The sequence below is a fragment of the Petaurus breviceps genome, unplaced genomic scaffold (assembly GCF_028583685.1).
Source record: "Petaurus breviceps papuanus isolate PSGF00001 unplaced genomic scaffold, PetGlider_PUasm1.0 90752, whole genome shotgun sequence".
NCBI classification, from domain to species: Eukaryota; Metazoa; Chordata; class Mammalia; order Diprotodontia; family Petauridae; genus Petaurus; species Petaurus breviceps.
This window is the reverse complement of record NW_027187336.1, coordinates 11157396-11181221: the sequence shown is the minus strand read 5'-3', so window position 1 is coordinate 11181221 and position 23826 is coordinate 11157396. Positions and strand designations below refer to the sequence as shown.

General features: G+C 39.1%; 1 protein-coding gene across 12 annotated transcripts in view; it reads left to right on the top strand.

Annotated features, from left to right (window-relative positions):
* Nucleotides 1-23826, top strand: part of ZRANB3 (zinc finger RANBP2-type containing 3) — a 240770-nt gene that overhangs the window by 202732 nt on the left and 14212 nt on the right. For all 12 annotated transcript variants that reach the window (XM_069067832.1, XM_069067826.1, XM_069067830.1 and 9 more), the window contains 5 exons: nt 11048-11149; nt 12515-12657; nt 15538-15684; nt 18441-18798; nt 22022-22153. In XM_069067832.1, coding sequence (XP_068923933.1) covers nt 11048-11149; nt 12515-12657; nt 15538-15684; nt 18441-18798; nt 22022-22153 — 882 coding nt within the window. The remainder of the gene's footprint in view (nt 1-11047; nt 11150-12514; nt 12658-15537; nt 15685-18440; nt 18799-22021; nt 22154-23826) is intronic.

Genomic DNA, 23826 nt, shown 5'->3' with positions numbered 1-23826 from the left:
CATCAGCACCTTGGGTAATTTCCCTGAGGCGGTCATAGTTCACAGCTTTTTAAAATCCTACTTTCATCCCTTCTACCAGATAGAGTATCAGATGGTCTCTTTTCTCCCTGTCTGCAGTTACTTGATAATTCCACCCAGGATCTGCCACTGGGACAGCTGTGGCTCCCAGAGGATACCTGCTGGGTGAGGAGATGGCCATATCATCTCCAAACTTCTGGGCTAGTTCCCAGATTCTCTTTTTCTCCTCTGTAGTACAGCAAGTGGAGAGAATGATGTTAATATCTCCCCACGACAAATCAAATTGGAGAAAAATGTCTCTGAACCCTTCCATAAACTTAGTGGGGTTCTCAGAGTACCGGCCTAGCTTCTCCTTGATCTGGGAGAGGTCAGAAATCGAGAAGGGGGCATGGACCCTAATCGTTCCTCCAGTTGAATCAGCGACCTCTCTCAAGGGGGCTATGGTCGCTGGAAGTAGGGGGTCCAGTAGTGTCCCTCTGGTGGAATTTGCTGCTTCCTTTAGAGGAGCCAGCATGGAGGGAGTGGAAGAATCAGGGGCTGGGGGTGGAGAAGGGAGATAGGGAGTTCCACCCCTCGTAAGGGAAGGGCTAGGAAGAAAGGGATTCCCGGAACCGAATTCGCTTGCATAGGTCTAGGAGACCAGTGAGCAGGCAGATCTGGCAGGTATGGGGGAGGAATATCCTTTAGAGGTCTGCTAGCTTCCCGGCATAGGGAAGGAGCAGATGGACCCTGTGGAGAGGGACCCGGAGGGGGGGGACCCGCTCTCGGGGCTGCTATTGGGGGTCCAGAAAGAAAGGGATCGTCCAGGAGGTGGATCGAATTCCCTTTTGCTGGGGTGAACTTAACTAGAACTCTACACTGTTTCCTTAACTCCGTGTTCTGAGAGAGGGACATAAAAGCCTGGATGTAGGGAACTTCAGTGAACTTCCCTTGTTGGCGGCATAGCAGATCAAGCTGCAGTATGATGTTATAGCTTAAAGTTCCACCAACAGGCCACTTTTCCTGATCCCCCAAAGTGTATTGGGGCCAGGCAGTGTTACAGAAAAATATGAGACGTTTTTTCTTGAGGTCTTGAAGACCGAGTGTTTTTCAGTTGTACAAAAGATATCCTAGGGGTGAGTCTCTCCGGTACGGAGGGAGACTGACCCATTCTTTCCCGACTCCCCAGTCAGAATCACTTGTAGTCGTCTGCTTTTCTGTGACATCTCACGTGAAAAGACTTGCCTAAAAAAATGTATGTGTATATTCTTTTAGATGCGGAGACACTTGTCCCTAGACAGGGCATCCCCCATCCATGAGGGATCTGTCCCAGGTCTATTAAAAAATAGACCAGATTCCGGTCCCAGAATCGTCCAATCAGGCCTTCCTAGGTGCTTGAATGAACCTGATTACAGGACGAGAGGGAGGAGGTAAAGGAGCTTACCAGAACTCCAAGAAAGCTTGAGACCACTGACTCTCCTAGCTGGCTCGCCAAAATGATAGGGGACGGGATCCCAATAGGTTCAGCAGGAATTCTGATCTTATCTAAGACCAGAAAATCTGCAATATCGTCTGGAAAGAATTCAAGGTCTAGGGCTTAATTGGAGTGAGAGTTGTAGAAGTTTATTGTTATGCTTCTATGAGAAGCAGTCAAGAGTCCTTTAGGGGACCTGTAAGTGAGAGGGGTACATGCTTTTACCTTTAAAGGGTAGGGCTGCCATTGTCAGGGCTGACCAGACGGGAGGGGCCTCAGTGCATAGACAAAGGTCAGAGCTGACCAAGGGGAGCATGTGAATAGGTAGTTTAGATAAGATTTGGGCCAGGTTGTAATATAATGCCAAGGAAAGGCAACTTCCCAAGGTTCAGAATACCAGCATAGGTGCTCTCCATTTTATTCAGTGACCAACCAAGAACAGAGAAGATCAAAACATGACATCATTCCAAATACAGCATTTACTAAATGTGATTAAATAATCTCCAAGGACTACCCCACCCCAGGACCTTCCAATCATTCAATCAATTACAAAGTCTCTGTTCTAAATACTTCTCCACCCCTAGGCTATACCTTAATTAAGTCCACCACAAAGCCCTTCTTCTCAAATGGAGATTAGTTTCCAAACATAAGGTCAAAAGTTCCCCACCCCTGGATCACAATTGAATCTACCCCAGAGTTACATCAAGTTTAAACACAGCACTTAATACCCAAATGGAGGTCTTTTCTTCATCTTGACAGGAGGCAAGTTCTCAGCAATCTTAGTTCCTGGGGAGACAGGGCTTAGCAAGGCCATAAGATACATTGCCAATCCCTTCATGAATTTATCCTCTGTCTGTAGAACAGTCCTAGAACCCCTGAACACATTAGCAAAGCCCTCTCCCAGGATTTCTGTAAACATACAACAAGAAAATCCTTCTTCAGGGCTTCTGAACCAACAGAAAGGCTCCCAGACCCCTGCAACAACAGCACTGTCCTTCACCAGTGGACAGTATTCACTCTGTCTGCAGGACAATCTCCAGACCCCTGCAACAACAGCACTGTCCTTCACCAGTGGACAGTATTCATTCTGTCTGCAGGACAGTCTCCAGACCCCTGCAACAACAGCACTGTCCTTCACCAGTGGACAGTATTCACTCTCTGTCTGCAGGACAGTCTCAGGGCTTCTTAACCAAAAGCCAGGTTCCAGGACTTCTTCAACAGGACAGTCTTTCACCAGTGGACAAATCTGGCAAAACAACATCAAAACAGACAGACAAAGTACCAGCAAAACAGCCATGTCTCCTCAGTCCTTGGCAGCTCAGGGGGCAGGTCTCAAAACTCCAGGGCAATTCAAAGCGGCCACCAGCAATTCTCTTAGTCTCTCTCTCTCCACGAGGTGCTGCTTCCAAAAAGATCTTCCGCCTCTCTCTTGTCTCTCCAAATCTACGTCACCAGCTCCTCCCAGTTCAGGACTTTCTTTTCACATCAAAAAGTCCATCCCACAGGTGGGATTAACAAGCTCTGGGTTTTAACACAATCAGTTTGAAAACCAAGCCAATACAGGGGAATCTTCAATTGCCATTACTATCACACAGGTCGAAGGAGACAAAAGGCAAGGACAAAGGAGGGTGTGGGCCAGGCCCAGAAGAAATGAAGAGATTGAGTAAGAACAAGGGGGTCACAGGGTGTTGCCTAGGTGGAGTGTGGGATAGGGAGAAGGGGCAGAGCTCAAGGATGGGAAAGGACAAACTGCAGTTACAACTGAACAGACTGGTTTTACAAGTTGGTTTCACAAATTGATCTAGACCCCAGGTAACCCATCAGTAGTAATTAATAGTTTACAATTCTTCTTTTGAGAATTCTTTGTTCATATCTATTAGGCAGTGGCTTTCGGTTTTATTTATTTGTGTTCCCTTTATATCCTTTATATCAACCTTTATGAAAAACATGTGGTGTGAGGTCCACAAGTATTGTATACTGCCTAGGCATTTTATTTTTTCAATATACTAATCAATAATACTGATTTTCCCTTTTATTTTCTTATAAAGTGCTGCTTATTATATGGTATAGTTCTCAGGGAGAAACTATAGTGATATTAAAAAAAAAACACCACAAAACATAGCAATAAAAACTTTTTTTAAAAGATCTCTTTTAAAAATGTAATACAGGGGCAGCCAGGCGGCTCAGTGAGTAAGAGCACTTGCCCCAGAGTCGGGATGACCTGGAGATCGAATCCAGGCTCAGACACTTAGCACCACACCCAGAAATAACTGGCCATGTAACCTTGAGCAAGTTACTTAACCCCAATTGCTTAAAAAAAAATGTGATAAAGAGGGTTTCCCCCTTGATATGTCAGTTGAAGCAAAAAATGTTCAATTTCACATTATCAAAATTATTTTCTTTTTTTGTGATACCCCCTTTTTGGTTAAGAGTAATGATCTTCATAGCCTTAGCTGTGAAAGGTTCTTGATCTGGTTCTCTTCTAACTCTTTATATGGTATGGCTAATATCCAGGTCATATATCTATTTTGTGCTTAGTGTGGTAGATGGTGTAAAATGTTAGTCTAAAACTAATTTCTGTCAAACTGCTTTTCATTTCCCCCAGCAATTCTTGTGATATAAGATCTTTTGCTAGTAATATATGTTCTCCAGGAAGTTATCAAACACTGGGTTATTGAGTTTAGTTTTTATCTGACTCTTCCTTATCAACTCTCTTTCAAAGATCTGCTTTTCTTTTTTGTTTTTAACAATAGCAAATCGTTTTTGATTATTACAGTTTTGTAGGATAAATTGAAGCACACAAATGCTATTCTCTCTTCCTTGTTTCTCATTTTTTAGTATTTTCCATGAGATTCTAGATCTTTTGTTCTTCCAGTTGAATTTTACCATTATCAAGCATTTTAAAATTAGCCAGAATTGTTATTGTATTTTTTTGTTTTTATTCATAAATCGTTTATTTTGAATTAATCTTATTAATACAGATCATTATCTCTGATTTCATGTGCTCACTTTACATGACTGGCCTAAAAATTTACATAGCATTTTCTCCATTAAAATAGCTTTACTGTTGTTATTTATTTTATTTTTACAAATTTTTAACAGCTTCACCATGGAGATGCTGAGAACAAGTGGGGCAGATGGGTACACTCAGGTGGGGAGATTTGTGTCCCAATATAAACCCAATTTTCCCCTTTGTATAGGGTTTCTGATAGGGCATTGAATTTTGGGATCAGCTGCACAGAGCTCCTTTTTTTTCTAACTGGCGATTACTATCTCCCTTTTTTCTGCCTGGTAGAGTACAGTTTCAGAACTGCCAGAGGATATTCTGAGTTCGTATCTGTCCAGCATAGACGACACAACTCTGGACTTATTTTCTCAGTGCCCTGGACAACTTCCTAGCTGTATAGTTCCATACAATTAGTTTAAGTTGCAGAACAGTTCATCATTTTTTGAAGGCATGTGGGGGTTCCTTAACTTAAGTCTGGACAGAAAAAAAAAGTACCACTTCATAGGCTTGTTGTGATGTTCAAATAAATTAATGAGTATAAAGTATTTTGCAAAATATAAAAGTACTATTTAAATGTTCATAGAATCAGAGGTTTAGATCTAGAAAGAACTTTAGAGGTCACAGACTTCAGCTCCCATTTTCAGGTGAGGCCATTGATGGCCAGAGAAATTATGTGAGTTGCCCAGGATCCAGAGCTAATAAAATATCTGAAGGTAAAATTCAAACCCAGGTTTCCCTGACTCATTCTAGCACTTTATCCATGATGTCAGACTGCCTTACACAAGCATAATTTTTGTCAAATACATATCAGGAAGAATTATTAAGATATGTAAAATGTTTTGGTTTTTACTATTCTTTGTACAATGAGTTTCCATACATGTAGGTTTTCCATTCTTTATGGGAAAAAATGCCACTATTGATTTTCATCTAACTTCCTTACCATGTGTGATATTTTTAATCACTTAAATTCTTGAATTCTATTCATCTGGTGATTAAGAGCTAAATACCAATCCCATTTGTTCTTTAGTTGGTTAGAAATTTCAGTGTTCCAAAGATAATCCATTCCCATTGGCATAGCATATGCATTACGAATCATCTCTAAAGTCCAAAATGTTTTGCTCCCCATGGCTGTGAGGAAAGTGCTTTGTAAACAGAAAAAAATTATATAAAGGTGATTTTTTTATGTTATTAGAATTATTATGTGAGGGACAGCTAGGTGGCACAGTGAGTGGAGCATAGGCCCTGGAGTCAGGAGGACCTGAACTAGCCATGTGACCTTGGGCAAGTCACTTAACCCCAATTACCCTGCCTTTCCCCCTCCAGAAATCAGAAAAAAAAAAAGAGTTGTTATATGAGCTAATTATCAAACAGCAACTGTAATGAAGGTAAAATTTTCATAACCACCATTTTTTTATTCTTCAGAGTATTTCCTCCACTCTTTCTTTTTGAGGGTGGAGAATCAAGAGTAGGCCATTGTGTTATGCTTTTTAATGAATGATAAAAATAATTGATTTTCATGTATGCACACAGGGATATAAAACTTCCCCTAAGAAAAAATAATTCATTTTCAAACAGTACTTTATTCAGTACAAAGTCCTTTGATATGTATGATTTCATTTCATCCTAACCGCATTCTGTGAGATGAATATAGGTATTAATATAGGTATTGTGATAAGTATTTATATAGGTAGAGGTGTTATTATTACATTTTTATAAGTATTACTATTTTTTAAATTTATTTTTAGTTTTCAGCATTCATTTCCCAAAAACTTTGAGTTACAGATTTTCTTCCCATCTCTCCCCTACCCTCCCACCCCAAGATGGCAAACATACTGAATACCCCTTTCTCCAATCTGCCCTCTCTTATATCTTCCCTAATCCCCCCCTTACTTTCTTGTAGGGCAAGATGTATTACAATACCCCATTGCCTGTATATCTTATTTCCCGGTTGCATGTAAAAAAATAATTTTTTATTTTTTTTTTTTTGTTGCTTTTTCGAGGGCAGTTAGTTAAGTGACTTGCCCAAGGTCACACAGCTAGTTTTGTGTGGGTGTGGGTGTGTTGTGTCTGAGGTCAGATTTGAACTCAGGTCCTCCTGACTCCAGGGCCGGTGATCTATTCACTATGCCACCTAGCCACCCCCAAAAAATAATTTAAAAAAATTTTTTTAACATTTGTTTTTAAAACTTTGAATTCCAGTTCCTCTCCCTTCTCTCCTCAACCTCCCCCACTGAGAAGACAAGTAATTCAATATAGGTTATACATGTATAGTAATGCAAAACTTTTCCATAGTAGTCATATTGTGAAAAACTATTTCCCTCCATCCTATCCTATACATGAACATACAAATGCTCACACTCACATATATAGTTATATATACATGTACATCTTCCTATACATACATAAATATACGTATATATTCCCTTCAGCTTTACTCATACTGAGAAAAATCTTATGAGCTATAATTATCATTTTTCCCTGTAGGAATATAAATAGTTCAACTTTGATAAGTTCCTTATGATTTCTTTTCCCTGTTTATCTTCTCATATTTCTCTTGCTTCTTGTATTTGAAAGTCAGATTTTCTGTTTAGCTCTGGTTTTTTCATCAAGAATACTTGAAAGTCCTCTATTTCATTGAATGACCATATTTTTCCCTGTAGCGTTATACTCAGTTTTGCTCATAGGTGATTCTTGGTTTTAGTCTAGCTCCTTTGACCTCTGGAATATCATATTCCAAGTCCTTCAATCCTTTAATGTAGAAGCTGTTAGGTCTCGTGTTATCCTGATTGTGTTTCCACAATACTCAAATTGTTTCTTCCTGACTGCTTGCAGTATTTTTTCCTTGACCTGGGACCTTTGGAATTTGGCTATAATATTCCTAGGAGTTTTCTTTTGGGGATCTTTCTCAAGAAGTGATCAGTGAATTCTTTCAATTTTTATTTTGCCCTCTGGTTCCAGAATATCAGGGCAGTTTTGTTTGAGAATTTCCTGAAAGATGGTATCTAGACTCTTTTATTGATCATGGCTCTCAGGTAGACCAAAAATTTTTTAATTATCTCTCCTGGATCTATTTTCCAGGTCAGTGGTTTTTCCAATGAGGTATTTCACATTGCCTTCTATTTTTTCATTTGTTTGGATCTGTTTAATAGTATCTTGATTTCTCATAAAGTCATTAGCTTCCAGTTGCTCCAATCTAATTTTGAAGGAGTTATTCTCTTCAGTGACTTTTTGAAATTCCATTCCAAAAAGCAAATTCGGCTTTTTAAAGCATTCTTCTCCTCATTGGCTTTTTGGGCCTCTTTTGCCATTTGATTTAGTCTGTTTTTTAAGGTTTTATTTTCTTCAGTGTATTTTTGGGTCTCCTTTAGCAGGCTGTTAACTTGCTTTTCATGATTTTCTTGCATCATTCTCATTTCTCTTCCCAATTTTTCCTCCACTTCTCTTACTTGATTTTCAAAATCCTTCTTGAGCTCCTCCATGGCCTACATGTAACCAGTTCATAGTTTTCTTGGAGGCTTTTGATGCAGGGGTTCTGACTTTGCTGTCTTCCTCCTGCTCCATGCCTTGGTCCTTTTTGTCCCCAAAAAAGGATTCTATCGTTTGTGCTTCCGTTGCTTGCTCATATTGACAGCCAATTACTTGACCTTTGAGCTCTTTGCCATGGTAGAACTCTGCTTCCAGAATGAAGAGAGCTATGTCCCAAATTGCTGGAGTTTTTCCAGCTGCCAGAGCTATTAGCTGGGTGCCCTCTCTACAGCCCCCACACACTCTGGCTCACTGGTCAGACACCCCAGGACCACCACCCAAGACCACAGTCCAAATTCAAGAAGGTCAAAGCAGGAGCACTTAGCCTCTGAATGGTTGCTTGGATCCCCTACAGTCTGCAGGTCAGCAGCTCCAGAAGCAGCCATGTGGCATCTACTGGGCCTCCTCTGCTTCTCACTCTGGGGGTAGCATCTGGACCACACTCTTAAATCCTCCCCGGGACCAACCAAGTTCCACACTGACCTTTTACTTTGTCTTTAGCATTTATGAATTGAGAAGTCTAGAGACCGCTACAAATGCTGGTGATTTACTCTCATGAAGTCTGTTCTAGCCACCACACACAGGGGCCACCCTGGGGCTAAAACCTCGGCTCAGGCAGGACTGCCCTTGGCTCCCATTGTGCTGCAATGGACCCTTCCTGTAGGCCTGCTGGTCTGCCTTCAGCGGGAGATTTGTTTCTCTCTGTCACTTTGTGGGTTCTGTAGTTCTAAATTTTGTTTAGAGTCATTTTTTACATGTATTGGAGGAGGTGGAAGCCGGAGCTGCGTGGAAGTTGTGTTTCAACTCTGGCATCTTGGCTCCACACCCACTAGTCTATTTTTTAAGTTGTTATTTTCTTCAGTATTTTTTTGTGTCTCCTTTAGCAGGCTATTGCCTCATTTTTCATGATTTTCTTGCATCATTCTGATTTCTCTTCCCAATTTTTCCTCTACTTCCCTTGATTTTCAAAAATCTTCCTTGAGCTCCTCCAAGGCCTGTGGCCAATTCACATTTTTCTTGGAGGCTTTTGATGCAGGAGTTTGGATTTTGTTGTCTTCTTCTGGTTCTATTTTTTGATCCTCTTTGTCCCCAAAAAAAGATTCTATATGATTGCACTTCCTCTGTTTACTCATCTTGCCAGCCAATTCCTTGACTTTTGAGCTCTTTGCTGAGGTAGAAGTCTGCTTTCCCAAGTGGAGAGAGCTATGTCCCAAATTTCTGGGGCTTTGTGCGGCTGTTTTCATAGTTTCTACCAGGCACTTGTCTCCTAAGTATGACTAGGACACCCTCTCCACAACCTCAACAAGCTCTGCAACACCAGCACTCTTCACCCCAGGAGCACCACCCAAGATTGCAGCCCAGATCCAAGAAGGACAAAGCAAGCGAATCCTGCCTCAGGGCCAGCAGAGAAATTGCTGCAAATGCCCTTTCAACAGTTACTTGGTCCCCCTACAATCTCAAGGCCTGAAGCTAGAAGCAGCAGCAGTTGCAGTCCCCTATCACCTCCCCTGCCCCAGGGGCAGGGGCCAGACCATGCTCTTCTCTCACCCAGTTCCAATAGAGTTCCCCCACTGACCTTTTACTTTTTCTTTGGTGTTTATGGGTTGAGAAGTCTGGAAACCACCACAGCAGCTGGTGTTTCACTCTCCTGAAGTCTGCTCTGGCTGGTATGTGCCTCAGGTCTGGGCTGCCATGGGTCTGGGCCAGCGCAGCTCACGTGGGACTGCTCTCTGTTCCCAGTTTGGTGCAACAGACCCTTCCTGTCAGCCTTTCAGGCTGCCTTCAGTGGGAGATTTGTTTCTCTTTGTCACTTTTTGGATTCTGTAGCTCTAAAATTTGTTTAGTCATATTTTACAGGTACTGGAGGTGGTTGGAGTGGGAGCTCAAGCAAGTTCCTGCTTTTACTCTGCCATCTTGTCTCTGCCCCCATATGTGTTATTATTTTATAGAAAAAGGAATAAGTTCAGTAATATGCCAAAGGTTGACCTATACTGTGCCTAAGCTGCAAAGCTAGTACCTGAACACAGTTGAACATAGACAGTCAGGTCTTTTCTGACTCCAAATCCAGTTTCCATTTAACTTTCCATTATCAAAATGCTTATCTCATGGAAGTCTACCTATGAAAGTTTCAAGATTTCATCCACATGTAATTCAAAGAATGAGATAAGGGTGGGTAGAACACTGGCCCCTGAGTCAGGAGGAGTTCAAATCCAGCCTTAGACACTTGACACTTAATAGCAGTGTGACCCTGGGCAAGTCACTTAGCCCCAATTGCCTTGCCCCTCCAATAAAGAATGAGATAATATTCTTATGCTGTTGAAACCTTTTATTTTGACACATTTTCCACTGTGATTGAACCACTGATTCCACTGGCCTAGGGAACAACTTGTTGAGGAAGTTCCCTCTACTTTAGGGAACTACTTAGGACACTAAAAAATAGAGTAACTTGCCCTTGAGTTGGACAGTTGATATGTGCCAGAAGAGAGATTTGAACTCAAGTCTACCTGACTTCAAGATCAGCTCTCTAATACTATACCCTTCTGCCTCTCATGTCAAAGAGGAGTATAAAATTAAACATGGGCTACCAGAGTAACATTCCTTTCATAAGTATTGGTGTGGATTTCGCTGGTATAGACATAGTGTTCAATATGGATGCTAGTTTCACCACCTTGGTTCAGAAAGCACTTCTTTATGTCCTCTTCTTCCTGGAGCCCTTTCTAAAATAGGATTATTGGGGCAGCCAGGTGGCGCAGTGAGTAAGAGCACCAACCCCGGCGTCGGGAGAACCTGGGATCGATTCCGGCCTCAGATACTTGGCACCCACACAAAATAACTGGCCATGTAAACTTGAGCAAGTTACTTGATCCCAATTGCTTTAAAAAAAATAAATAAAGTAGGATTATTTAAAAACAAATAAATAAAGTAGGATTATATTGCCTTGTCTTATAGGTGACTGCTGGAAATGTTATGCCATATCAAACAAAAAGTTGCTTAATGCTCAGGGACAAAAATTCACTGATATTTTTCTCTCAATTGTTTATCAGGATGGTGAACAAATGAACTGCAATTTCATTCCTTTGGATATAAAATTAGACCTCTGGGAAGATTTACCAGCATGTTTTCAACTGAAACAAAACCGTTCATTGGTAAGAATAATAGCCCTAAACAGTCACCTAAATACACTTTATGTTTAATCATTTTAATGATCCTTTAGAGTTTAATAAATGTAGAGCAATTTGTGACACTCTTGCAGATTCTAATTGTTGGCTGCATTTTCATCGGTTCAGGCACATTATTAATTACCACTGGTGCTAATAATAAACACAAAATCTGTTTCTTTGGCAAATGATCACACCTACAGTTACTGTTTCTGTGGAAAGAATCCTCTTCATGTCGTTTTATTTCTCATTTACAGGATTAGCAACTGTGGTGTTTGTCTCTGACAGAATCACATTTTTTCTTAAAAGGTTAGGCTCTAACAGTGATACATTGTGAGAGTGGGAGAAATTTCATGTTGGGTGACTCTCAATTAATTGTAAGGATCATCTAAGTGCAACTTCAGGCCAGGTGCAGCCCAGAAAGGCCTCCAGTCTGATCTGTGGCTGCATTTATCTTTCTTGCAAAGAGAGGTTAGCTTGCATTGGTAACTGATCCCAGCATGCAGGACAGTGCTTTGTATCAAACATAATGACAATCTGTATGGGGACAATATGTTTTTTTACCCTTTGAATGAAAATGGCATATTGCCCCCTGGAATACATAGTTGATAGAGGCTACACATCTGTCTTGAAAGAGAAAATATTTGTGATATCTTCTCTTTGATGACTTCTGTGCCTGCCTCTCAAATTTTTAGCAAATAGCCAGGCAGTTGTTGACTAAAATATGGGTGGTGCCCTCAATGCTATTTTCCCCCTTATCTATTTGATGGCTTTTTATTTGAAGAATAATTCAATCTAGGTGCAACAAAGCTATTCAGTCCTAATTCACTGGTAACTGTAACACTTTGTTAAATATTAGCTCTGCCATCATTACAACACCTGCTTTGACCATTTCTGACCTGGCTATTGTAAAGTATATTTCAAATATCCAGATTAGATTTGGGCAAGTGCCCTGTATTGGGATGCTGGTGACAGGATTGTAAATTTAGAACTAGAAGAGACCTAAGGGTCATGTAATGTCTCTTCCTCATTCTGCAGATAAGAAAACCCAGGTCCTGTGAATGGAAGTGATTTTCCCTACTGATTCCCAGGCTTGTTGAGCCTGCTGTGACCTGCCTATAAATTTACCTTTAGAAAATTTACGGTAAATGAGACTTTTCTGTCACAGAATTGGCCATGGGACATTCCCCTCAAATGTATCTAATTAAATAAATCTATCATTATTGCACTCAAAGTTCTGTTTTGAAGATGACATTAAAGTATTGGTTTTCCACTGCATCTTGTGGCTAAATTGCTTAAGAAGGATCGCTGCTTGATATTCATTGGGCTTATGATCTGCTCATTCTCTGCCAGATTTTGAAGTTTGTGCGAGAATGGAATAGTCTCACAGCCATGAAGCAAAGAATTATCAGGAGAAGTGGCCATATCTTTTGTAGCCCTATTCTGGCTTTGGATGAGATAACAAAGCAACAGACTAAACAAAATAGTACCAAAAGGTATGAATTTTCCCCTACTTTCTCTCACCATTTTTATGATCACTCCCATAGGAACAATAAATAATGTAATAGAAAGTTGTACATTAATAGCTTGTTTTGTGGTTTTCTTGACAAAGATACTGGAGTGGTTTGCCATTTCTTTCTCCAGCTTATTTTACAGATGATAAATTGCCACAGACAGGGCTAAGTGACTTGCCCACACTTATACAGATACTAAGTGTCCGAGGCCAGATTTTTAACTCAGGAGTCTTCCAGTCTCCAAGCCCAGCACTTTATCCACTGTACCACCCAGCTGCCCCAACAGCTTGTTTTTTTAATTATATAATTGGATACTTTATAACTTTTCTCAGAAATAATAGAAAAGGGCAACCTGCCTGGTTCTTGATCACAGTGAGATCCATTCAGGTAACACTACCTATGTCCAAAGGTTGATGATAACAACAACTCACATTTCTATAGGACTTTCCCCAAAACAACCCCATGAATTAGAAACTATATGTATTTCTCTCCCCATTTTACAGATGAGAAAACAGTCTGAGAAAGGTTAAGTTATTTACTTATCTATGGTAACACAGCTAATAAACATCAGAGGTAGAATCTGAGCCTAAATGGAGCCTGACTCCAAATCCAGCCTTCCCCCCACTCCACCCTCATCTCCATCGTTGTAAGGACTGAATGAGACAATCTCCTTAAAGTGCTCTGAGTCCCTTAAAACACCATGTAATGTCAGCTGTGGATGTTACTTAACCAGCTCTAATCTCTTGTATGGCCCCACATATTTTGGGAGAGTGGGTTAGAGAATGAAATAGGAAGGAATAAAAGGATTTCCTTACCACAGTGAAGGCTTATTTTAGAGCAGACAGCATAGACTGGTAGTGAGCCCATTCAGCACAGTTGTGTGACATGTAGCACTGGTCAGCCATATGGGAGTAGAGGTGCAGTGATTGGCATCACAGGGGTTTTGGTCAGTACAGCCCCAGGGTGTTCTGTTTGCCAAAGCTACCTTATGGCTACCGCACTAGCAACATATTAAAAAAGCAGAGGTCAGGAACTTATTGTCCTACTTTTGAAATATTGCTGACTCCTTAATAAAAATAAAATTTGTCCATCAAATTGTCAATACTTTTAGGATCTATGATTTATTTATTTATATCATCTAGTAGATTGCAACTAATTTTTATTTATAGTCTTGGAGAGTTGCCTAAGGCTCAGAAGGGATACATGACTTACTCATCGTCCTGTCACTAGAAAATGTTAGAAGAGGGATTTAAACCCAATTTTTCCTGAGTTCATAGCCAGCATTCTGTCCTCTAATCACATGGCCTTAGTTGCTATAACCTTTAATAATTTAGATTCAGCATTTTCAATGTTGTATAATTTTCTTTCTCAAATATTGCTCTAAAATCTTACTTATTTCTGTTCACTGTTTATTTTGGTTGCTTTCTTGTTCCTAACTTTGCCCTGTATCATTTCTGAAAGCTTAAATCTTTTCCTGTCTGTATTTTCCTAAATTTTTTTCCAGTGCCACGTGACTCAAACATGTGGTAACTGTACTCAAGAGCTGGGCTTCTTAAACTTTTTCAGTCACAACCCCTTCAGCTCTTAAACTCTAGGGTCGCAACCCACAGTTTTATTAAGAAGCACTGCCTAGACTCTAGGGCTCTGTCTAGCTTCTTTGAAGACCTTCAGATGCTCCTATTTGATCTGATTCGTATGATTTTTTAGGTGTTTGTTTATGGAATTCTTATAGAAAAAATTAAAAAATTACTCTGGTTCTCAAGCCTCTGAATAGTTATTTTCTTACCTTTTAAGTCACTGAATTTGGTTTTCAGGCTTTATAAATGTTGAATAAAACCTGAGGTAAAGCTTAATAACATCCCTCTTCCTTACAAAATTAGGAATTCTTTCTATTAATGAGATATGTTGAATTTATTTGTATGGCAAAGTGCTACTCTAGGGGATAAAAATAATAGAATCAATAGGGAAAAGTTGAGATTAAAAAAATAGTTGAATTTAGAGAACCCTAGAGAAACCCATTATGATTTGATTTTGATGAGATTATTACCAACATGTTGGGCTCATAAAATATGATAGTAGTCCAAATTACATAAAAATATATAAGTTGCAGCTAATTTTCAGAAAGGAAAAAATCTGAGATGTAAACTACCCAGAGAAAGTAGGGCATGCTAATTAAAAGGAATTAATGGGGTAATTGCATTCCACCTACTTAAATTCCCCTGTTGCTTTAATTGAGAATAACATTCTTCTTCATTTCCGGTCTCTAAACTGTTGTGTGGTATCAAAAGTGCGGGGTAATAAGTTTCTGAATCCTTCTTCAAGGGTGACTGTATTTTAATGGAAGGTACAGTGAGCCCTATATGTGCTGCTAATTATGGGAATGATCTTCAGGTTTTCAGAAGACAGGATTCAAGAATCGTCAGTAAACTCAAAAGGAACTAAATAGTGATTTATAACAGATTGATACCCCCATTACATTTGATTACATAAATTTGGCAAAGCTTAAAAAGGAAGGTCAAAAAGGAGGCAGGTCAACTGAAGCTAGAGGGATTTATGCACAGAACAGGAAATTGGACACCCAACAGTGGTGACTACTGTTGTGTACTCAATAAAGTTAAATGGTGTATATACATATGTATATACATACATACATATTATGCATATATACATACACACCTCCTGGAGATCTGCTAAAAAAGTAAATTCCATTTTCAAATTTCAGACCTGGTAATATTCTGCCTTACATTTTTTTATCACTGGTATTGCAAGGATAATCTAAACATGATTGGAAGAAGTGTCTATTTGTTTTAAACTGTGATATTATAAAAGAGAAGAAATTTAAGTAACTTTCCATTGTTCTAGATACATAACTAAAGAAGATGTTGCAGCCGCCTCTGTGAACAAAGTGCAGAATGATGGGGGTAGCATCCGTGTGATCACAAAGGAATCCGTGTTTTCCTTGAAAAACCAAAATTCTTCTGCTATAGAAACATGGGAAACTACTATAAAGTAGGTTTTATTGCTAATAAGATACATCATCATCATCATCATTCCTTGCCATTTCTTAATTTTTAAAGTAATTTTATATGTTAGCTCATTTGAGCCTTATACCCTGTATTAGGAGCTCAGGTAGATGTTCTCCCTATTCAGTCATTTAAAATGTAATCAGAAAATATATTTTTTCTTTTATTCTAGTATACTGAGCAGATGAGTAATTTGTTCAGTTTCTAACTTGAGTACAATCAACTCTAAGTCGTTTACAAATAGACTGATAGTCATTGGCATATCTTACTTTTAAATTTTCTTAATATTGCCACCTTCTGTACTTAATTGCTTTATTGATATGAAGAGGAATTTTGCTTCTTTTAAGAGCTGAAAGAGAAAGGTTTTTAAACCAAAAAAAAGAAAAAAGAAACCAAACCCTGTCTTTGGAAGGTTTGAATAGAAAATATAGTTTCTAAATTTCTTTCAATTCCCCATATTTATTACTTATTATAGAGTTGTAGCAATTTATTACATTGATATGCAAAAGTTTACTCAACCATTTCACAGGTGATTGAATATTTGGTTTGTTTCCAGTTGATTGCAATTACACATAATTAGAAGATTCAAGGGTTTATCTTTGTGATTTATTATTTCTATTGCCTGAGAGTCCTCCAAAAAGACTACCCATTTGCAGTTCTACCAGCAATGTATGAGTATAATTTCTCCAAAATCTATGCAGTTATTTTTTTTCTAATTTGATAAGTATGGAGTATGAATTAGAAAAGTTAGGATAAATTTGAGAGTGTAACTCTAAAGTTGGTTAGTGTCTATTCTAACTTAATCAAGACTTTGCCCCAAGAGTGGAAGACTTTGACTGTGTACTTAGATACTACTGATAAGTGACTGATTGAATTAACTTAAGAGTGACTATTTTACTTTGAGACTATGTTGTAAATATTATATTGTGATTTTCTGTGATAAGTTGAAATATGGTGAGTGCTATATTTTGAATTATGCTGTACCTTGATTTTCCATGGATGTTTTGTTTTTGTTATGGAATAGAGTGATCACTATACTGCGTAATCAAAACCTTAAAAAAAGCCATTCACAGCAGTTCTAGAAAGCTTCGGTGCATTGTGTTACATTATGGCATTAAATCAGTCTAAAAGGAGAGAGTCTTTTTCTATATGGAAAAGGAAAACAGGGGGCAGCTAGGTGGTACAGTGAATAGAGCACGGGCCCTGGAGTCAGGAGGACCTGAATTCAAATCTGGCCTCAGACACTTAACACAAAACTAGCCGTGTGACCTTGGGCAAGTCACTTAACCCCAATTGCCCTACCTTCCCCCTCCAAAAAGAAAAAAAAAGAGGAAAGGAAAACCGGCCAGAAGCAGAAATTGGAAGTTTTCTTCTGTCTAAATCCTTTTCATTATTTGGTTTAAAATGTTTTAATTCCCAAAACATCCAAAGCACTTAACATTCAAATGTAAATAGAAGCAACTTTTAAAGCTAAAAATGAAATTTTAAACATTATTATTTTGCGCTGCTTTACCTTCCTTGGTACAGATAATGAAAAAATGGCTATAATTGTACCTCTGGATAACTACCACAGTGCCTGGTATGTTGTAAGTAATGCTGGTTCACTGACTGTGCCCAAGAACATTGAATTTAATATAGGTTTGTTCATTCAGACATTCCTGCACTATATTATAGAGTACTTATTGGGGTTATAATTCAAATTCAGAGTTTGTGAATTTGAATTCACAAGTTCAGGTGAAATAATATAAAACAAGTATAACAATAATGATGCTATTGCTTACATTTTTACAGTGCCTACTATGTTCCAGGCACAATGATGAGTTCACTTTACAGTTATCATCTCATTTAATTTTCATAACTTTCTCCCTCGTTGTTCATTCATTCATTCAGCATGCATTTATTTAGTACCTACTCCATGCAAAATGCTATGGCAGGCTCTAGGGGTACAAAGTCAGAAATATAGCAGCCTCATCCCACATCCCTGGGAATGTATGACATACACATGCTAATAAATACAAGATAGATGTAAAATAAAGGATGGTACTAACAACTGGAGGAATTGTAAAAGCAATCTTAAAGAAGATGGCATTTGAGCTGAACTTTGAAGGGGGTATGAGGGGTTCCATGGGACAGATGAAGGAAAAAAGAGCATCCCATACACAGGAAGAGCCTCTGGAAGGCCATGAAGGCAGGAGGCAGAACGTTTGATGCTAGTATCAGCAAGTAGAGTAATTTGGCTGGAATGTCAAGTGTGTGAGGGGGAAGTGTATGTTGAGTTTGCAGAGACAGGCTGTAGCCAACTGGAGAAGGACTTTGCAGGCCAAACAGAGGTATTCATATTTTATCCTAAAGGTAGGAGGGAATCATTGAAGTTTCTTGGGCAGAGGAGTGACATGGTCAGAGCGATACACATTCCAACACTTCCACAACTTATTAGACTATTACTATGCACCCCTCCCCACTCAATCACATCACAATACTCACCTTCTTGATGATCCTTTCCAGGCTTCTGTAGATCCAACCTTGAATGTCACCCAGAGTCCTTGCCAGCCTTTACAGATTGTTAGGGCTTGACAGAACTTTTCTTAGCTGGCAAAGCCTTGGGGCACCCGGGGTCCAGTCATCTCTTTGGTATGAGGAGCCAGTCAAGTAGTACTTTACAGTGAAGATGAGAGTTCTAGTTTACAGCATTTGTCCAGTTGAAAGAAATTTCTAAAAGTTTCTCTGATTTCTTCATTCTAGCCCAGTCCAAGATGATCTCACCACACAACCTTCTACATCTAAGGGATTTTTGCAGGCTGTGGATATTGAAGGAAATCCACTTTGTCTCCACTGTCAACAACCTACTTGTCAGTCTGGCCAACAGTACAAAGTGAACGCTTGGAATTCACGGTTTTGTTCTCAGAAATGTCAGGAGGAATTTTGGATCCGATCAAATAACAGCTACCTACGTGCTAAAGTATTTGAAATTGAGCATGGTGTGTGTCAGCTCTGTAATCTAAATGCACAGGAACTCTTCCTTTCTCTCAGAGATGCTCCTAAAAATCAGCGGAAGAATCTTCTGCAAACCACTTGGATCTCAAAACTCTCCATAGAACAGGTAAAACATAAAAATATCATACTCCTGTGGTGAGTAGGGGTGGGGTGGGGGTAGGGAAGCAGCATAGCTCTCATTGGCAGCATTTTGAAATACAAAGTTGTAGGAGCAAGAAAACCTATGAAAGCTGAAAGTAGAAAGCATTGTACTGAGAACATGCCTGGGTTTCTTCTGTTATAAAATGAAATAAAACTGAAACATTTATGATCCTAAAGTGGCTTATTTTTTACACATTATTCTCCTAGTTCAGTTAGATTTCTGACCAGATTTCTAAGGCCAATACCTAATATAAAACTTCAATCTAGAACAAAATTTTATACTTTATTGTGTGTACCTATGTGTATGGTTAGGAAGTGGTTACTCTTTCTTGAACTACCTGTTGCTGACTAAAATGCTAGTAATTTTTTTCAGGTTTGAAAAAAAAAGAATGCATTTTCATTTATCTAGTAATATTAAGTTGTAATTAGATTTTTTTTTTGTTTTTTTGCTTTTTGGAGGGCAGTTGGGGTTAAGTGACTTGCCCAAAGTCACACAACTAGTAAGTGTGTCAAGTGTCTGAGACCGGATTTGAACTCAGGTCTTCCTGACTCCAGGGCCAGTGCTCTATTCACTGTGCCACCTAGCCGCCCCAGTTAGATTTTTAATAAGCATTTTTCAACAGATAGATTAAAATGGACACTTAGATCTGGTCAAATATTTCAGCTGGAATTTTTGCATGAATTTTTGAACTGAGGGGTCTCTGAAAAACTTGCCTTAATTAGTGAGGCTCATGCCAGATTTGCCATAGCAGTGGAGTATCTGCCCAGGAGTGCCAGTCTCTAGTGTTCTCTCTTTTCTTAGTTCAGAGGCTTCCAGGAAACACCAAAGAAAAATATAAGTACAAAATCACATCAAAAACTACAGCGATAATGTCATAAATAAAATGTTTTATAGCTGACAGAATGTAGGTTAAACTCTTCCAACCTAAGTTCAAATCCAGCTTCAAACTCTAGGTAAGCCTTTCTCAGTTTCCCCATCTATAAGATGAGCATAATAGTACCCACTTGCCAGAGTTGTTGTGAGAATAAAAAGAGACCTTTGTAAAGTATTTTGTTTACTGCAAAATGCTAGCATTTGCTGACCATTATCATTTAATAATTTATTTGGTGGAAACCATAGATGGCATTCTTATCAAAGTTCAGATAACACAAACCTGGGAGTGATGACTAAAACATTAGATAACAAGATAAGGGGCAAAAAAAGAAAAATCTCAACGTTGCGGAATTATGATAAATGTGAAGTCTTGTAGTTGGGCCCAAGAACATCAACTTGTAAAAGTAGAGGATAGGGAAACTATAGCTTGGGAGTAATTGAATTTAAAAAGACCTGGTAACTTTAGTGGACTGCATTCTCAGTGTGAATCCGAAGTGTGAAAAAACAACCAAAAAATTGAATACTCTGTTTTGATAGAATTTCCCTCTGCTCCAGGCCACTCAGACCCCAGCCCAAGTCTTCCTACAGTACCATCTTTACCTTTTTCCCTCCTAGCCTCTTCCTCCCTCCCATTCCTACCTTTACCAGGAAGTCCCAGAGGCTTGGAAAGGCTGTCTTGAAAGATAACTTAGATTTGTTAAGGTTGGCTTCAGAAAAGACAGTGAAACTCAGTGGACAAGAATGAAAAGGAGTCAGTCACATTCCAGCTTGAGGTGGGGGAGGAGGGACTTCATTAGATCTGTCAAAAAATAGAATGAAACATCCCTGGAGTTACAACATGCCTTATTATCCCTGTATTTCTTTAAGCAAAGTGGGTACACCCCTTGTCAATGATGCTTTAGAGGATATCCCTGCTTCGAGTTGGGGTTGGACTAAACAGTAGGGATTGAGGTCATCCCTCCAGCTCTAAGGTTCAGAGAGTCTGTGACTAAATGGCCAGTATGAAGAATGTGCCTCCGTGAGAGCCTATCAGTGAGCAGTAAGGGAACGCCTTGAGATTAGAAGGATCTGTCTGATCAGATACTACTGACCATGAAGAAATGTGTGTGAATTAGTCAAAGGCCAGGTAGGTTTTTTTAAAGGAAAAAAAAGCCATTTTGCTGAGAATCATAATACTGTCCTTTATATTTGCTTCTGATAGTACCAACACACAGAAGATTGGCCATATGAACATTTGAAGTGTGTGTGTGTGTGTGATCTGACAATTTGAAAATATTAGTGTAGAAAATAATGGAAGATCAACACTACAGCTGAATATCTCTGACTGATTCACTCAAGGTTCCTAGGGTCAAACCATTATTCATCAGGGCATTGTCCAATTCAGCAACTGTAATGTAGTTTCTTTTGAGCTTTTAGAGTTTTGCCAAAGAATTTCATGGCTGCCAAAATGGCAGAATTTGCTCATTTTATTTTCTTCCTGGCTCAGGAAAAAGAAAATAAAAAACTTTAATAGTCATCTTCTATTTAAACATCACCACTGCTGTGCTCTCGTTCAGATCTGCTACCCCAGGCAAGATGGTAATATTGCATACTATTTCAATGTAGGTCATTGTTGGTTAAATATAAAGTGTGCATATATGGGATGGCCTAAATGGAGGTTATTTTAAATGGTAAACTCGGTATATTTCAAACAAGGATGCTAAAGAAATTTGTATTTAAAATGAAGTTCTAGCCCATGTACCTTTGTAAGTTGACCTTCCTTGATTTCCCAGTGAATAGTATGCCTCTGAATTTATCTTACAGACGGCTAAAATTGAGGCCACTTTTACTTCTGTTGAAAACTATTAATATTTAAACTGTCATTGATAAAATAGCCAAGGCATTTAGGTCAGCAATTAAAAACTGCTTGGGTCAGTTATATGCAAAAGCACTTAATTTCCAATCTGTTCCTTTCTTTTCTAAGAATTTTGCTTTAATAAGTATGTAAACTAACTCAAAGGTGCAGTTGCAAGTGATTTTTCCAATCTGTCGGGAGTCTGATACTTTATACTTGCTTGTAAATTCTATCAAAATGAGTTAGGTGAAAAAAAAATCCTTCTTTCAACAACAGATTTCTTATTGCCTACGAGGAATAAACCAAATTGCTAAGCCTGAGGTTTTTTTTCTCTGCACAATAAAAGCTATAAAAAGCCACAGTAATGTATTTTCCCTAGGATTTTGCTGTATAAACATGATTGCACAATGCCAAGCCAACAATTACTCTAGTGTATGGTGTATAGCTGAAAAGTGCTGATGTGCTATGTTTTTATTGCAGTTAAATGAGATGATGATAAACCCCGTAGAAGGGCAGTTCTGGCAGGTGGATCACATCCGACCAGTCTACAGTGGAGGAGGGCAGTGCTCTCTGGAAAACCTTCATACTCTATGTACAGTTTGTCATAAGGAGGTAAGTCCAGGTTTACACATATCTTTACCTCTCTTCTCCAGGAATTAAAAATATCATTTAAAATACATTTTTGCAGACTTATAAGGAAGAATCTGTCCTCAAGGTGACTGATCTGGTCTAGCTGAGAAATGATAGTGTTTCACCCCATTCATCACCTAATACAGTAAGCTTCACCTTCTGGCCTTTAGAGCTGGCACTCATTCTCAGTAACAGAAAGACCGAAGCAAGCAGTAGTAAAGTGAGCTTTGAGATCGATCTGGTTCAGAACCTTCATTGGAAAGGTGAAGAAACTGAAACCCAGATAGACAGGGTAATGACCCAGTGAGAGACACAGGGCCAGAGCTCCAGTCACCACTTCCCTAGTCCAGCGCTCTGGACACTGCCATGCTCTCGCCCTCTCTCTGAGGGAAGCACATCCCTTTTCATGTATTTTAGGAATGAGGTATTGTTCCTGTCTCTTGTGATGATTTCTGCTATTCTTCTCAGTAGTTCTTTCTAATCGAGATACAGGTGGGCTCTCAGTAGAATCAGCTTACCCGCAACAAGCCTGATCATGCACTAACAGGTGACCATAGGTTCCGCCTCAGTTGTGCACTAAGAGGTAACAAATGAGCAGATCCCTACAGGCCCTGCAATCTGCCACAGATGCAACAGGCTAGGCAAGAAGTAGGACAAAGAGAGGAGGAAAAGAAAGGGGCTGGCACCATATGTAGCTGGGCTCATTGATCCTGAATGGGTGATTCCATAGAGATCTCAGATTTGTTTAGAGCCACCCTGTCAGCATTCACAGTGATGTCTAAGACTCTCCTAGTAAGTGGAGAGAGCTGGTAGTTCTAAGAAACAGCAAGGTTATCTGTTTCTACTTCTCTGAACTCAGAGTAGCTGCATTAGCTTAGGATATTGGGAGGAATTATCGGGCTTTTGTAAACATCTATAGTTTTCTACACTAGATAGCATTCCTTGGACCTAAGCCCTCATAGATTTGACCAAGAACAATACTCAGGAGTCATTATCACCTATGGGAAAATGCATATGCCTCACAGATCTAACAGTATTGGAAAAACCAAGACTCTTAAGTTAGAAATGATAAGAATTTGATATCTCCTTACATCTGAGACCAAGGGAAAACAGGAATCTTGTCATTTTCATCATTATTTAAGTTTATTAAGGACCAATAAGCACATAGTATATTTTACCAACTATAGTATAAATCAAGTTATGGTTCTTAAAGGCAGTTAGATTGTAAAGTTGAAGGGGGGGGGGCGGGGAGGAAGTGGTATGGTTTATCCATTAGCACAGATTTCAGAGGCAGGTTCAGTTCAAAACACAATAGCTTACACTACATAACAGATTGGGGCTTATACTTCCCCTAATATTTTATATACATTAACTTGTTTGCTACCTTTAACAAATCTTTGAGATCAGCCAAGTTTCAAATTTGTAGCTGAGGGAAGAAAATGCCACAGAAATTCAATCAATCAATTGAGTATTTATTAAGCATTTGTGTTCCAGGCCCAGTGCTAAGTGCTAGGAATACAAGTATAGAGAATAAAAGAATCTCTCCTCACAAGAAACTTACATTCTAATGGAGAATACAAGTAAATAAAAATATATACAGCATAAATGTAGAGATGCCTAATACAAATATGTGCAAAGCAATGAAGTACAAAGTA